This window comes from Carassius auratus, chromosome 32 (genome assembly GCF_003368295.1).
Source record: "Carassius auratus strain Wakin chromosome 32, ASM336829v1, whole genome shotgun sequence".
Classification (NCBI taxonomy): Eukaryota; Metazoa; Chordata; class Actinopteri; order Cypriniformes; family Cyprinidae; genus Carassius; species Carassius auratus.
In genome coordinates, this window is record NC_039274.1 from 32,147,892 (window position 1) to 32,163,140 (window position 15,249).

General features: G+C 37.1%; 2 protein-coding genes and 1 long non-coding RNA gene across 3 annotated transcripts; 1 reads left to right on the forward strand and 2 right to left on the reverse strand.

The window, feature by feature from the left end:
* Window positions 1–343: 343 nt before the first annotated feature.
* On the reverse strand, window positions 344–1,854 carry LOC113052180 (ribonuclease P protein subunit p20-like). Its single transcript, XM_026216551.1, has 2 exons — window positions 1,709–1,854; window positions 344–1,183 (listed from the first exon to the last, which is right to left on the reverse strand). The coding sequence occupies exon 2, from the start codon at window positions 1,160–1,162 to the stop codon at window positions 716–718; it is 447 nt and encodes a 148-aa protein (XP_026072336.1). The 5' UTR covers window positions 1,163–1,183; window positions 1,709–1,854; the 3' UTR covers window positions 344–715.
* A 160-nt stretch (window positions 1,855–2,014) lies between these two features.
* Window positions 2,015–7,024, forward strand: mettl3 (methyltransferase like 3). The gene is made up of 11 exons (XM_026216546.1): window positions 2,015–2,253; window positions 2,511–2,698; window positions 2,900–3,355; window positions 3,435–3,610; window positions 3,801–4,014; window positions 5,063–5,250; window positions 5,520–5,558; window positions 5,657–5,765; window positions 6,339–6,404; window positions 6,499–6,611; window positions 6,748–7,024. The coding sequence occupies exons 1-11, from the start codon at window positions 2,151–2,153 to the stop codon at window positions 6,857–6,859; spliced, it is 1,764 nt and encodes a 587-aa protein (XP_026072331.1). The 5' UTR covers window positions 2,015–2,150; the 3' UTR covers window positions 6,860–7,024.
* Window positions 7,025–7,284: 260 nt separating this feature from the next.
* LOC113052181 (uncharacterized) lies at window positions 7,285–14,851 on the reverse strand. Its single transcript, XR_003276990.1, has 3 exons — window positions 14,661–14,851; window positions 8,733–8,828; window positions 7,285–8,492 (listed from the first exon to the last, which is right to left on the reverse strand). It is a non-coding gene; the product is annotated as an uncharacterized LOC113052181 (long non-coding RNA).
* Window positions 14,852–15,249: the final 398 nt, after the last annotated feature.

Sequence of the window (15,249 nt, forward strand, 5' to 3'; positions counted from 1 at the left end):
TTATACATCCCAACCTTGCTAACATGTCATCTCCATTTACCACAAATTAAGTAATATAAATTGCAATTATGATGACATTTGTGCCCCATGTTATAGCCACAGACTTGAGATCAGCGATATGCAGTTTAGCAGGTGAAAGCAGACCCTTGTCAATCTGTCATTATTATCCTAGTATTTAATTGAGGTATTATTTTTTATTTTTAAATTATATTATTGTTAAATATATTTATAATCATATAGTGTTTATTAAAGCATTTACTACTATTATTACTATGAAATAACATACGTAAACTTAATCATCCTTAACAAATGCTATAAATACAAGAAGAGGAAAAACAGCAGGTAGGTCTAACAATGTATTTTTACTTTCCATTAAACTGAGCTTTAATTCACAACTGCTGCATTAACTTTTGGTTAAGAGTTTACTGTACACAAGAAAACAATTACAGATTTCTGTTTTTGAACATGGAAAAACATATATGGCAAATTTCCTTTCTACTTCTTGTTTTTCAAATGCAAAACATTCAAGAACACCACAGCAATTAATTAATAAATAAGCAAGACTTGAGTTTCAGCTTCGGGCTGAACCAGAACAGAAGTCATACAAAATAAAACAGGCATCGCCTTTAAACAACTCATACACACCACGAACTTTACATGAATGTTTATGAAGTCTTTGAAGTTGTCATGTATTATGTTACTACTGATACTGGCTCTATGGGTTGGGATAAAACACCTTGATGTGGATTGCGGAGTTATTACGGGTGCGTGTAAGCGGCTCTCCCGCCTCGTCCGGATCCTCGGGCTCCAGGTCATCTATGAGCTCCACGGTGGATGTGTTGGCTGCCACCTGCAGCGCACCCTGGCTGGACGTCTGGAGCTGCAGGGCGATGTTAATGGCCCGGTTGATAGCCAGTCCCAGACCGTGGATGCAGATTTCCCTGTGAGCGTCCAGAAGTTTCTGACACCTCGCCAGCTGGGCCTTGAAGTCTGTTTTCATGTTGACGTAGACGTCGTTCCGTCGTTTGGGCAGTTTGCGGGGCAGACGCTTGCGGAGGGTGTACTCCACCGGGTCCATCTCAAGGGTCGAGCCCTCCGGGGTGGGCAACACCATCGGACTGTGGGGTACAGATGCAGATACCGGGCTGCGTGGCTCGGCCATGTCAAATCACTGGAAAAAGCACTGTACAATGAAAACAAGACACCCGTTAATGAACGTTTAATGATTTTTTTTTCAGGAAGGGACAATGATACAGCAGACCTGTTCGCGCTCATACATGTTCTAAATTGGCACTGAGTTAGCAACTGAATATATTCATTACTAGGAGGAGCATAGATTCATTCGATTCATACACTGTTTTGATTCACTTGATTCACTTAGAAGAACCGGCTCATATGAGTCAATCGATTCCGCAATCGAGCTGAATGTTATTGGGGCACTGAAAAGAACCGACTCATACGAGTCATCGTTCGTGAATCGTTGTACACTGGGCGCACTGTATGTTTCACTATATTGTTGCGTCGCTGCTAAACAGAAGAGAATGAAACACTACTACAGCGTTCCGTTTCTGTCGAGAAACATTCGGTTCTAATATATTTTGTATGGAATTCTGTTCTCGGTTGCTAAATCTATGTCATTACAGTCATTATCGACATGCTACGTCAATATAGGATTGTTATGTTTTTTGAGCGCAAATAGTAACGTTACCTTGAATTAGATGAGGTTCGTTTCAGCTGTACTCTTAACTAGTTGGTAAATAAATTAATCTGCGTATTTGCAGGTTTGTCTTCTCTCCTCATGCACCGGAAGACCTCTCACTTATACAGGAACACACACATAAGCAGCTCTGTTTGTGTAAATAATAAATACTGGTCTTTTCTTGGATGAAACTTGTATATATTTTTATTTCATATATTATGTAATTTTAAATTAAGGCCAATAAAGTAAACCGTTTATATGTGTCTAAGTGCCATTTTGAAACTGAACAATGCTAAAATGTAGATTATTGGGATTTCAGGGTCTTTTATTTTGAAATCAACCCGTTTAGCTGCGTGTTGTGAGTACACTGACTCACTGAGCTTTATGAAAAGTCTGTTTCATTTGTCCGGTCTTTTTAATGTTTTACTGATTATCTAGTTTAATTTAAGCCATGTCGGATACATGGAGTCACATCCAGGCGCACAAAAAGCAGCTGGATTCACTGCGAGAGAGGCTGCAGAGGAGAAGAAAAGACACAACTCAACTGGGCATCGGTGCGTTGAGAAAATACATGCTGTGAGATCTGCAAAACTATTAACTGTGCCTTAAATAGCATTTGATTTAAAATGTAATGAGAAGCTCCATTGCAAGCCATGTTGATCCTACAGTCAGTTTTATTTGCTTGATATCAAATCCTGAATATAGAGACCACACACACCATTCTGTCAGAAGTGTGGCATTGTTGTTGTTGCAATAGTGAGTTTAGAGGGTCTGTAGTGCCACCTGCTGTATTAGATCTTGTTTTTAACAGAGATTGGAGGTGTTGAGGGTGGATCCACAAGGAGTGACAGCCCTGGACCGGCGCTACAGAGTCCTCCACAAGTAGAAATTGAGCAGCCCCCAGACCCAGAACTAGAGAAGAGGCTGCTGGGATACCTGTCTGAACTAAGTCTTTCTCTGCCAATTGATTCCCTAGCCATCACCAACCAGTTAAACACAGTAAGACCTGTGTGCATGCTTGTGTACACAGCCAGTCAAAATACCTGGATGTGTACTCAAAAATAGTAACGTTTTTAAAACTGTAAAGTACACTGATAATGTGAATCATAAAAACCTATTGTGATTACTCTAGAAACACTCACATCTATGTTTTTGTCTTTCTGTCTTTCTCACTTTCCTTCATTTGCAATTTTGACTCAGTCCGAGTCTGCAGTTTCCCATGCCTGCATCCAAAGTCTCCTCCTCAAATTTTCTGCCCAAGAACTGATTGAAGTTCGGCAGCCCTCCATCACTGCCTCCACGTCCTCTTCCTCCTCCACCCTTGTCACTTCAGTCGACCACACCAAACTATGGCCTATGATTGGCAGCACAGCCCAGCCACAGAGAACTGCCATTAAAAGAAAAGGAGATGACATCGTCCATCAAAAAAGAGCCCCAGGCTCCTCCCCTTTGCTTCAAGCACCATCTTCACCTCCTAAGAAATCCTCTGCCTCACTGGGTCCTGCCTCAAACTCACAGCTTTCTGGATCCTCTGGGGTTGGAGGGGATGGACCTGAGAAAAAAGGGCGGAACAGTAAGGTGCAAGCATCTCATCTGGACATGGAAATTGAGAGTCTACTGAGCCAGCAGTCCACTAAGGAACAGCAAAGCAAAAAGGTATCCAAGCAGCAAGTCAGCAAAGTTCTTGTGTGTTTATGTGAATGTGGAGTCTGATGTATGTATGCTTGTGCCTCAGGTGAGCCAAGAGATCCTAGAGCTGTTGAACACCAGTTCGGCAAAGGAACAGTCGATTGTGGAGAAGTTTCGATCACGAGGCAGAGCTCAAGTACAGGAGTTCTGTGATCATGGGACGAAAGAAGAGTGTGTGCAGTCGGGGGACACACCTCAGCCCTGCACCAAGTTGCACTTCAGGTCAGTTCACACTCACACACTTTAAAAAATATAACTAAAATAAATAGCAACCATGTAAAATGCATATCAATTAAAATAACGAATTAACTATATAACTACACATTTATAAATTGTAATACTAATAATTTTTATTATTATTGATTATAATAATATTATCTGAACACTTTTCATTTTATTTTAAACTTCTAAGGCGAATCATCAACAAACACACGGACGAGAGCCTTGGCGACTGCTCCTTTCTGAATACGTGTTTCCACATGGACACTTGTAAATATGTTCACTATGAGATTGACAGCCCTCCTGAAGCAGAGGGTGACACATTGGGGCCCCAGGCAGGGGCCACTGAGCTTGGACTCCACTCCACGGTGGGAGACAGCAACGTTGGCAAGTTGTTTCCTTCACAGGTAAAATAGCGGAAGAACTGACATGTTCCATATCTTCTGTCAAGGTATAATATACAGTAATTGACTTGAAGCTGAAATTCACCCAAACCACTATAATATAGGAATATAGAATTAGTCATGGTCTCTTGGGTAAGGTTGCACCAGTTCCTACATTCTTATTCCTACTGGAACATAAAGTACACACTAAAGTCTTAGTAACTACTAGCTAGCATGAAACTAGCTTAGTACTTTATTCAGTTGTACCATTTGTTCTTAAGGCAGAATTTAACAAATAGGTTGTAAGCTCTGGAAATAATGTATAGTCATTCGTCACATAATATGATGTGCACCCTCAGTGATCTAATAGCAGCCTTCAGATACATGATTTTCAGTTTATCTTTGATTTGAACTTATTTTGCCTCATGTAACTAAAAATACAATTCATTTCCTTTGTTAAAATATATGACTTACTTATGAATAACGTAAAAGGGATTTATAATAAATAAGAATAAAAAAGAAATTAAGTTTATTAATTAAGATTTATTTCACATGCACAACATGGACCGATGACCACAGATGCACTCTGAGTTTGTGTTGAAGAGCCGCAAACAAAGCAATTCATTCACATAATGTTCCCTCTCTCAAATTATAAGCAAGTGTAAATATCAGCGTTATCCCATATTTCTAGAAGACTGTCGGGTTAAACAAGAGCTTTACTGAGGTAATTCTGAGGTAATTTCCAACGGTTTCAATATTCAGTGTGTTCTTAGAGTTACATTTGAACTAAGTTTAATGGTGCAATGCAAATGTAGTTGTAATGCATTAAGTTGTAACTTGGTGCCCCTTTACATCAAAAATAGTTGGTGCAGCTGGTGCAACTGGCCTTTGTATGTGTTTCTGACCTGCAATTGCTTTCAGAGCAATCATTTCTCATTCTGTCATTTGCTGTTGCGGTTCTTCTATTCGTTAATATATTTAAAAAAATCATTTTTATGATTTTAAACGTAAAACTGTTATAGGCATTTTTATTTCAAGACATAACAGCTATATGCCTTCTGACACATCTCAGTGGATCTGCTGTGACATCCGTTATCTGGATGTGTCCATCCTGGGGAAGTTTGCCGTGGTGATGGCCGACCCACCTTGGGACATTCACATGGAGCTTCCATATGGAACACTCACAGACGATGAGATGAGGAAACTCAACATTCCTATTCTGCAGGACGACGGTTTCCTCTTCCTCTGGGTGACAGGAAGGTAGGGGCTCTGGGGAATGACTTAACACAAAGCTTCTTGAGATCCTTTTATCTCAGTGTAACAAGATTTTGCATCACTTTTATCACACTGATAATTGTAAATTTCATGCAAAATAAAATCATCTTGCAATAAAAAATTTTTTTTATTGTGCATTCCGTGAAAAAAGTTATCTATGAACAAATGATATGAAAAATTGAAAGGAGTTTATGTAATGCTATATTGGCAACAGTCTAAATGCAGGTCAACAATAGTTTGTTTTCTGTCTTCAGAGCTATGGAGCTGGGCAGAGAGTGTCTAAGCTTATGGGGGTAGGTGATTTTACATGTGGAAAATGTAAAGCAAGTGATCTCGTTAATTATAATTGAATCAGTGAACTAAAACTTTTAGTATTCTGTCACTCAATCAGCTACGATCGTGTAGATGAGATTATCTGGGTGAAGACTAACCAGCTTCAGAGAATCATTCGTACTGGAAGGACTGGACATTGGCTGAATCATGGCAAAGAGCATTGCTTGGTATGTGTGAGAATATACACTGGTTTATGAAAGTTTGGGATCGATAAGATGTTTTTAAAAGTCTGTTATTGTCACCAAGGCTGCATATTTGATCAAAAAATACATTGAAAACAAATTTTAATGTGAAACATGTTTTCTGATTTAATGAATTTTAGAATGTATTTTATTCCTGAGATGAGAAAAGCAGCCATTTACGCTGTATTCAGTGTCACATGATCCATCATGCTAATAGGCTGATTTGGTTCTTATCACAATTGAAAACAGCTTCTTAATTTTTGTGAAAACCGTAGGGCAGTTTTTTTTCCAGGATTCTTTGAAACATAGGGGGTTCAGAAAAACAGCATTTATTTGTTTGTTTCTTTTTAAGTGTTAACGTTTTTATTGTCACTTTATTTTAATTAATGGATCCTTGCTGAATAAAAGTATTCATTTATTTTGAAAAATGACCACAGACTTTTGAACGTTAGAGTACATGCAGAATTTAGTAATCTTAAAGAATCTTAATCTTCCTGTCATGCATTAACCATATATTACATATATTCTCTATCTCTCTCTCTCTGTTTGTTTGTTCAGGTGGGAGTAAAAGGAAACCCACAAGGTTTTAACAGAGGTCTTGATTGTGATGTTATAGTGGCAGAGGTCAGTCATAACCATTATAACTGATAAAGCAGTGATGAATTTGAAGTCAGTGATGATCAGTGCACTAAAAGAACATCTGTCATCTGTCTAAAAGGTCCGCTCTACTAGTCATAAACCAGATGAAATCTATGGAATGATTGAGCGTTTGTCACCAGGCACACGAAAGATTGAATTGTTTGGGAGACCACACAATGTGCAGCCTAATTGGTAAGTCAGAAATTCAGGAACTTTTTTGATTTCCAAATCAACTGAGTAGATTTTGAAGTAATCAGATGTGCAGTTCTCTATTTCTAATTTGCTTGTTTTTTTCGGATCTCTCATTTGCATCTCTTTTGTTTTCCAGGATAACCCTTGGCAATCAATTGGACGGTATTCATCTTTTAGACCCTGAAGTAGTTGCACGTTTTAAGAAGCGCTACCCTGACGGAGTCATCTCCAAACCTAAAAACATGTGATGACTGGGCTAGTGAGAGAATGAACAGCTATTGGTTGAACTCTGCCACAGGACTCAAGACTAAAACATAGTTTCAAATGACTCCTTCAAGCACATTTTTTGTTTTTCTTTCTGTACAGACTAATTAATTTTTGTTGGAACAGTATAAAACGTACTTTAAAAAACATTTTTGGTTTTGTTTTTATTTATTTTTTTTACAATCATCGATGAAAACAACCATTCATGTGCTGTTTTAACTCTTGTAATTTAGTTTGCTGTCTTTTTATATGTTATACTTTTTTTATATATAAATGTATTTACAAATAGTTGCGTATATAACATACAAAGGAAAAATCTTCTCTTTCATATTGTTACTTTAAAGGTGTAACAGTGTCTTGTGAATTCTCTTCTTTTACTGGGTTAGGGTGTAAAAATACAAATCTAATGTTTAAAAAAAACACACATTTTAATATATGTGCACACAACAATGTGAAGAAGTCCAGATACACATAATGTAAAACATGTTTTTTCAAACACACGAAACATCTCCATTCACTTGAGTGGTTTTATACATGCAATAAGAAAACCTTATAAAGATTTAAAAACCAGGCCGTCTTCGTATTAATGCATTTGTTGGTAATGTTTAACTTGCATAAAGTCGATGAAACAACCATCTTTAACAGAACTGTTTCAAAAACATCTCTCAAGCAAAATGTTTTTATGGTCAGGGCATATTTCAAAAAGCCCTGAAATCTAAACGTAACAAAAACATTAATTAAAGTTAGAGCAGTGCACACTATGTTAATGGACCTTGATGCAGCTGCAGGGCAGAGAAAATGGCACATACATTGAAAACAAAATAAGCTTTCGAAACCACTTTTCTATTTATGTACAATAAAAAAACATTCAGGTGCTTCACAGTACACACTGAATTTATGATCAGTAGGGAAAAACACGGTTAATTTTATTAGGTATACTGCTATTCATCAAAGTATCCTACTGAACGAATTTATATCTGGCTCAAAAAAAACAATTGCATAATGATGTCAACGTCTCCTCAGATAAAGCCAGTATCCAGTTCAGATACTGCAGATGGATGTATAGCTGTAGGCTATAGCTATAGGCTAGAAAAAAAGCAATTATTGGTTATCATGTAAACTTATTGTACTCTTAAGAGTGTTAAATATTATCCCCTTTCACCAAATTACACTCAGCTGTACCATTTTACACTCATTGCTGTATTGTTCAATTAAAGAAATTCAGACACTTATCTTGATATTGTTACTACAGTGCTTACAGCTGATTTCAGTGAGTGTCCATAAGCATGCAAGAAGAGGCAAACTTCCATGCTGCTTGTTTCTCCCAATGGCTCATCCTCAAGTTCCCGGCAAAAACTCTCCAACAATGGACTTAAACTGGACTGGGGCTGTAAATCTAAAGTTTACTCTCAAGGATTCTCCAGAGACCGCCTGTGAGACAAAGTTAGTATGTGGCATCCACTGCATTAATGTTGCTATCCATCTGGTGACGAAGTGAGAGCCGAGCCTTGTGGGAAAAATAGGCCTGTGGGCAACTCGGACTAATGCTGCCGTCCCCTTCACTGCCCCAAGAGGTAGTGGAATATAGCCGAGGTTTCACCTCTTCACTGGCTACTGCTGAATAAGCAGAAAAGAAAATAATCATATAATCTCACTTCATAAAAACAAAGATAATTTACAAATAAATAACTGTTACACTTCATAAAAATAGAATAAATACAATCTAAAAATAAAATGTTAATGCACTTACAAAAAATATAACTGCATTTTTTTTATACCATGTCACCTGCCAATTTATCATTTGGCCAGAATATAAATTATCTGAAAAAGTTACAAAAGTTTGAGAACATCACTCACCCGTCTTAGGAGGGCACTGTTTTTTGCCCCTCTCTTTGCTGCGTCTGTAGAAGGGAAAACACTGCAGCATTTTGACACCCATATCTGCAGGGGGCGCTAAAGGACAAGAGAAACACCTGTTAGACAACCCCACTCTGGCCTGTCTTTACTCTATCAAAACAACACTAAATAACTTTTCAAAACAAGCAAAAGTTTCGCTTGTTAATGCCCTTTACATTTCAAACGTAATAAAACACTTTTCTCATTATCTCGGTATCTAACACGGAAGGCGTTTTTAGGAGCAAAAGAAGGAAAGTTTCCTTACTTTAGCAAAGGACAACCAGTAACTTATATCGAAATCTTCGGTTTGTACTTCTAATTCAATCTTAGTTATCCGCTGGAACGGCTTTCACGGGTGACAACTAACGGAAGTGAGAGAAAAGTGTTTATTGCTACGTTTAAAATATGGGTACTTTTCTTACAAAAACGCATGGATTCACTGCAGGAGGCCTTTATTCAGACAGACACCCCCGGGACAAGTTTTAATATAACTCCAGCTGGATTCGTCCACAAGAACATCATATACTAGAATGCTTCGAGGGTGAGTAAAACAGACTAATTTCCATTTTGGTGAACTAACGTTAACCCTTTATGGTAAAGCCCGCTGCTGTTTGTTATGATTATTAGTTGTCCCTGACACCGTGGGTTTTATGTAACGTACTGTATAATCCCATTGTGTGTGTCTAATCCGATATAGCGATGTAACGGAGTCATTCGATATAATAAATCCGTGATTGGGTATTACACGCCAGGTCAAGTTCCCCGATAGAGACTGTTCGAAATATAAGGACAGCTGTGAACGTTAAACGTAGAATTCAAACTCGTGTTCGAAGTGATTCATGACCTGCAGTTGTTGAGTATGTGGGTTAAAGAGTGGTTTCTACTAAGTGCACGACTTGGTTAATTTCCATTAGAACCCGATGCCAAAGACAAATACAAGCATGTCTTCTTAAGAGCTTTTTGTGTCAAAGTGGCCAGTGCTACTCTTATCACCTTCTCCCAGGTTTGGCCTTTGGTTTGTAGTATAATACAGGGTTAATGGTTAATATTTAATGACTTGGCTTTTTACACTGTTCTGCTTTATGAATCCAGTATGCCCCAGACACCAATGTAATACCTTAGGGGCAGACCTGCATGTTTATTCTTAGGTTAGTTTTCATATAAAAATAAATAAATAAAAGCTGAATGCATCATAAACTAAAAGCTTGTGTAACAAGTCATGAAGTCATAGTTTTCCGGCTTGAAATGCTTTACATAACATAAAAAAAAAAAAATCAGGGCATGTTTTCCATCCAACTACATGTCACTGTCAAACATTAAAACACAATACGAGAATGTTTGTGTGTTAGTAAACTGTTGTCACAGAACCATGTCACCAGACGCTACAGTAATGTGGAAGTTCACTGCCACCCATCTCTTTTATTTCTGTTATGAACTCTCATAAATCAGAGGAGATCTCTCCTGCTATTGTTCATCTTAATAAACTTGCCTGAGGACAAAACATGCAAAATTCTGAATATTGATCGTTAAAAGCTAAAACCACAATTGTTTTTTAGAAATAAAATGGATTAAGAATTTTCTAAGTGTTGGTATAGCTCATTGTATTGTGGAATTTTTTTTTATTTTTGGACAACATTGGTTCAGATCTGCATGCAAAGATATCAGCATGTTATTAACATTTGTTTTGAGTTTTAGCTTTATGATCATTCTATAGTTTATATCTTCAGATCTTGATTATTTAGAGTCTAAGTGATTAGAAAGAACTGCTTGGTTTAACTAGGTTTGTTTCATTTCAAGTTTTCAGGCTTCTGCAAATGTCTTCTTTTCATTACAGGCATAAGGTGTCACCATTTGAGACTGCTGCTAAAATTATTTGTGTTGTAAATTATGTAAAAATTACCTCTTCATAGCCTTCTATACTGCCTTAGATGGTTTGCATCAGTCATTGCATAAAATTAAGAACTTTAGAGCTTTTGTGGAGAACATTGTGTCCAAAATATTTTCCAAAACTGACGCTGAAAAGTAAAGGCAAATGTTTTTCTTGTTAACTCTCCCTTGGCTCTAGTAAATGCGTGCACACACACACACACACACACGCACATGCACAAACATTTCCATCACTTCTTGTGCCAATCACATGCTATATATTTATCCATAACCATTCCTCTCGCTTCTTTTCTCCTCTCAGTCATTATCATAACTCAAGCAAAACATTATTTTTGTCGAAGTGCTTGTCACCGGAATTTAAGTTTTTATTCTTATGTCTCTGTGTGTTCATTTTGTGTTGAAAAGCATAAGAAAAAAGGCCCAGACTAGTTTGGGAAAGAGTAGATGAGGAGGCATAAGAACAGAGAAAATGTTGCGGTTTCTTTCCTCTTTAATTGGTTTTTCATTTAATTTTTTGGCAAGAAATTATGTAAGAAGTGTACGATTTAGAGCTTAGTTGTTTACTAGTGCTGTAAACATGCATTTATACATTTACTACAAGCAAGATCTTGTAGACACAAACACACACACACACACACACAAACGACACCCTTATAGGGTATTTAATCTAGACTTGTGACCTAACATGATGACCCGCTCCATATCATTTACTAAACACTATGAGATGTGTTTGTTTATCAGTATGGCTGTGTTTTGTCTTTTATAGGTTAAGTAAACGGAGGACTGCTACTTAAAACAGTTAAGTAATCTATAGTTACGACACATCATTCAATTTTACCTTCCTCCCCAGCCTCTTTTCAGAGAATAACGGCTATGCACACATTCAGTAACACAACATCAGAAACAAACCAGGGCTGTCAGTTTCATTTGTCATTAATTTAGAGCTCCACTGCATTTTTCCTGGAATTGCAGACTGTGAATTGCAATGCTGCATAGGTTGAGTGCCTTTTCAATCGTTTTAACCACTCTTCTTTTAGGAAGTTCATCAATTTAATTATTAATGTTTTAAAAGATTGTTAGTATCTCAAAATGAGTTTAATGATTTTGATTTTTTTCTTACTACTCTGAGAGTGTCCCCCACTTCTGAGCTTGTGTGCACACACACGCACTTTCCCATTGAGACTTGCTATGTGTGTATGTGCAGTACGTGATGTTCGGGGACGCTGTGGTCCACTCGGGCGACAGGGGAAAAGGGGGCAGGCAAATGCATATTAATTATGAAAGAATGTTTACAAAGATCTCTTGTGATTTCCATTCACAGGCAGGTTGGTCCAGATGCGTCATTCGCAGAAAAGTATGTTACATAAAGTCTCGGCACAAGAGATCAGCCAGAGTTCAGAAGAAAAGCTCTTTACGCGAAAACGAAGATACCCTAGTAGTTGAGCATAACAATACCTTCATTGATGTTAAAGGGATAGTTCACCCAAAAAATTTCATTACTGTTAAGGCTAGAAGCAAAATTGCTGGGGCTACTAGGAATGTGCACATCAATAGAGTGTCATTTTTGTCACGCTGAACAACAATAATTACTGTATTTGGATTATTGTGAGGGTTAGGTTGATAGTAGGGCTAGGGGTAAACCTTAATAATACACAATCTAATAGGTAGAAAAAGTCATTTTTTGTTTATTTCCAGCTGTATCTCTTCTAGTCACAACTTAAAATTATCCCATGCTTTACTGACCCTCAAGGTATCCTTGCATATGACTTTTTTTCCTCTCAGACAAATCCAATAAGACTTATTAATAATTAATCAATGTCCTGGCTCTTCCAAGCTTCATAATGGCAGTGAAGGGATGTTATTTTTTTATAGTCCAAAAGAAGTCCAATAAAGTGAATTCATTATAAACGGTGTCCCACACGGCCCCAGGGGTTGAATAAAATCCTCCTGAAGAAAATCTGTGTTTTTCGTAAGAAAAATATCAATATTTAAACCTTTATACACTGCAAACTCTAGCTTCCACTAATGGTTCACACAGGCGTCGGCGTTGATGCTTAAAGGAGGGTGTTTCTGAAGCTTGGTGCTACCGCAGCCATCATAGTGACAAAAGTTGAAAAGTTTCCAATTTATGCAGCGAGCAACGCACCCCCATTTCAGTTTGGCAAAGCTTGACATGATTCCATTAAAGTAAATTAGACGCGTTGAAGCCGGCGGCCATGAGAGAGTGGTGTTCCAACGATGGCGACATAGGCGTAGCGTAAGCTTTGGTGAGAATATGCTAGTCTCGTCAGAACCAAGTTTTATTTACAGCAAAGGAAAACCCCTTAGCTGGGGAGCGCTTTACTGGACTTCTTTTGGACCGTTTCATTTTCATTTTATCATTTATTCATTTTAGCTGATGCTTTTGTCCAAAGCAACTTACAATTGCTATATGTGTCTGAGGTCGCACGCCTCTGTAGCAACTAGGGGTTAAGTGTCTTGCTCAGGGACACATTGGTGTCTCACAGTGGATTCGAACCCAGGTCTCTCACACCAAAGGCATGTGTCTTATCCACTGGGCCAACACCACTACCAACAGTTAAAAAATAACACTCATTCTCTGCCATTATAAATCTTGGAAGAGTCAGGACATTTTTATATAACTCCGATTGGATTGATCTGAAAGAAAAGGCATATACACCAAGGATGCATTGAGGGTGAGTAAATCATGGGGCAATTTTCATTTTTGGGTGAACTGTCCCTACTGTGCCAAGTGATTCATGAAAACCTAACGTGCAAATTACCCCCTGAAGTTTACAAGCTATTTGTTGTTTGAGGGTACATGGAATGATTTATTGGTTTCATAATGCATTTAACCCTCAGGAAGTTTATGGTGCTACACCAGAAAGGGAATATTTTATTTGTAGCCTAAAAAACCTAAAGAAGCTGTTCAAATTTTTTAGGGATGTGGGATGTTATTTTTGTGACTGTGAATATTCTGTAGGTATCCTATATGTGTTCCTGGAGCACAAAACCAGTCTCAAGTCGCTCGGGTATTTTTTAACAATAGCCAAAAAAAATACATTGTAATGGTCAAAATTATCGATTGTTCTTTTATGCCAAAATCATTAGGATATTAAGAAAAGATCATGTTCTGTGAAGATATTTTAAATTTACCATAAATATATCAAAACCTTATTTTTGATTAGTATTATGCATCGCTAAGAACTTAATTAGGAGAAATTTAAAGATGATTTTCTCAGTGTGTAGATTTTTTTGCACCCTCAGATTCTAGATATTCAAATAGTTGTATTTTGGCCCAATATTGTCAGATCCTAACAAGCAATACATCAGGAAAAGCCTATTTATTCAGCTTTCAGATTATGTATAAATCTTAATTTAGAAAAATTATGACTGGTTTTGTGGTCGAGGGTCACATATAAGTCTTAAAATAGATTTAAATATAAGAAATATAAAGTTACATTTAATATTAAACTAAATTTGACTTTATGCAAGAACAAATAAACATACACTGCAGCGTTCCATATACAAAACAATAAATAATAATAATAAAACATAGCAAAAAAGGCTACATAAGCACTACATAAACTTTCACTGTAAATTACAAGGTGAATCATATTTTGTACTAAACACAATTAAAAACTGTAAAAATCTTTTTGGAAGCATTTAAGATTAAACTACATTATATGGTAATTCATACACAAAAGGAGTTTTACAGTTAAATTGTGATTATTGTATGTTATATAGTTTTATTAACAGCTTCCCACTTAACACATTTTTACTGTAGCATTTTACCTTTTTCTTGTAAAAATTACAAACCATTTTAACAACATAGAACCCATTTTCTTGCCTGTAGCAAGAAAATTATGAGACACTCCCACTTTGAAACACCTCCAGATTGTTTAACAGCCTTTATACGAGTTAATATTTACTTTGAATTTTGCATATTTGTGTAATTACATTTTAGAAATTATATTAAATAGGTTACTCAAATTGACTCACCGCTTGTTCTCTTGAAACGCACTTACACTGGCACTGTCACGCAAAATAATTCTTCAAATTCCAAGTGTCTTGTGAAATGCTGAAATGTTGTCCAAATCACTGTAAGTTGCGATAATAGAACCTGTTCAGCTGTGACAACATGGAAAGCTTCAGGTCTGAGCACACAGAAGTTTCAGCTTTAAATAGCTTATCTGAGCAGCACGCCCTCCTTCTCCTCCTCCTCCTCCTCCTTCTCTTTCACTCAGTAGCTTGCTAGTGTGCTGGCACGTCTCCAGTGAAACATGAGGAAAACATTCTCACCATTCAGGACCATTTCATTCAACTATTTATAATTTTCATACAGCTTTTTAGTTTTTAGACTTCCATAATGTAACATATTATATAACTGGGACTGAAATAAGTTTGAATCTTGGCTTTGGTATGTTGCTACTGCTAGATTTTAAATGCTAATCCTTTATATTTGATCAATTCAACAACATTCTGGATTAATTTAATAAGTGGACGTGGAAGTGGACCATTTAGTAAATGTTAACCTCGTTTTTCCTCATGCTGTACTTTACATTTTGTCCACAAGATCATTATGATGTTT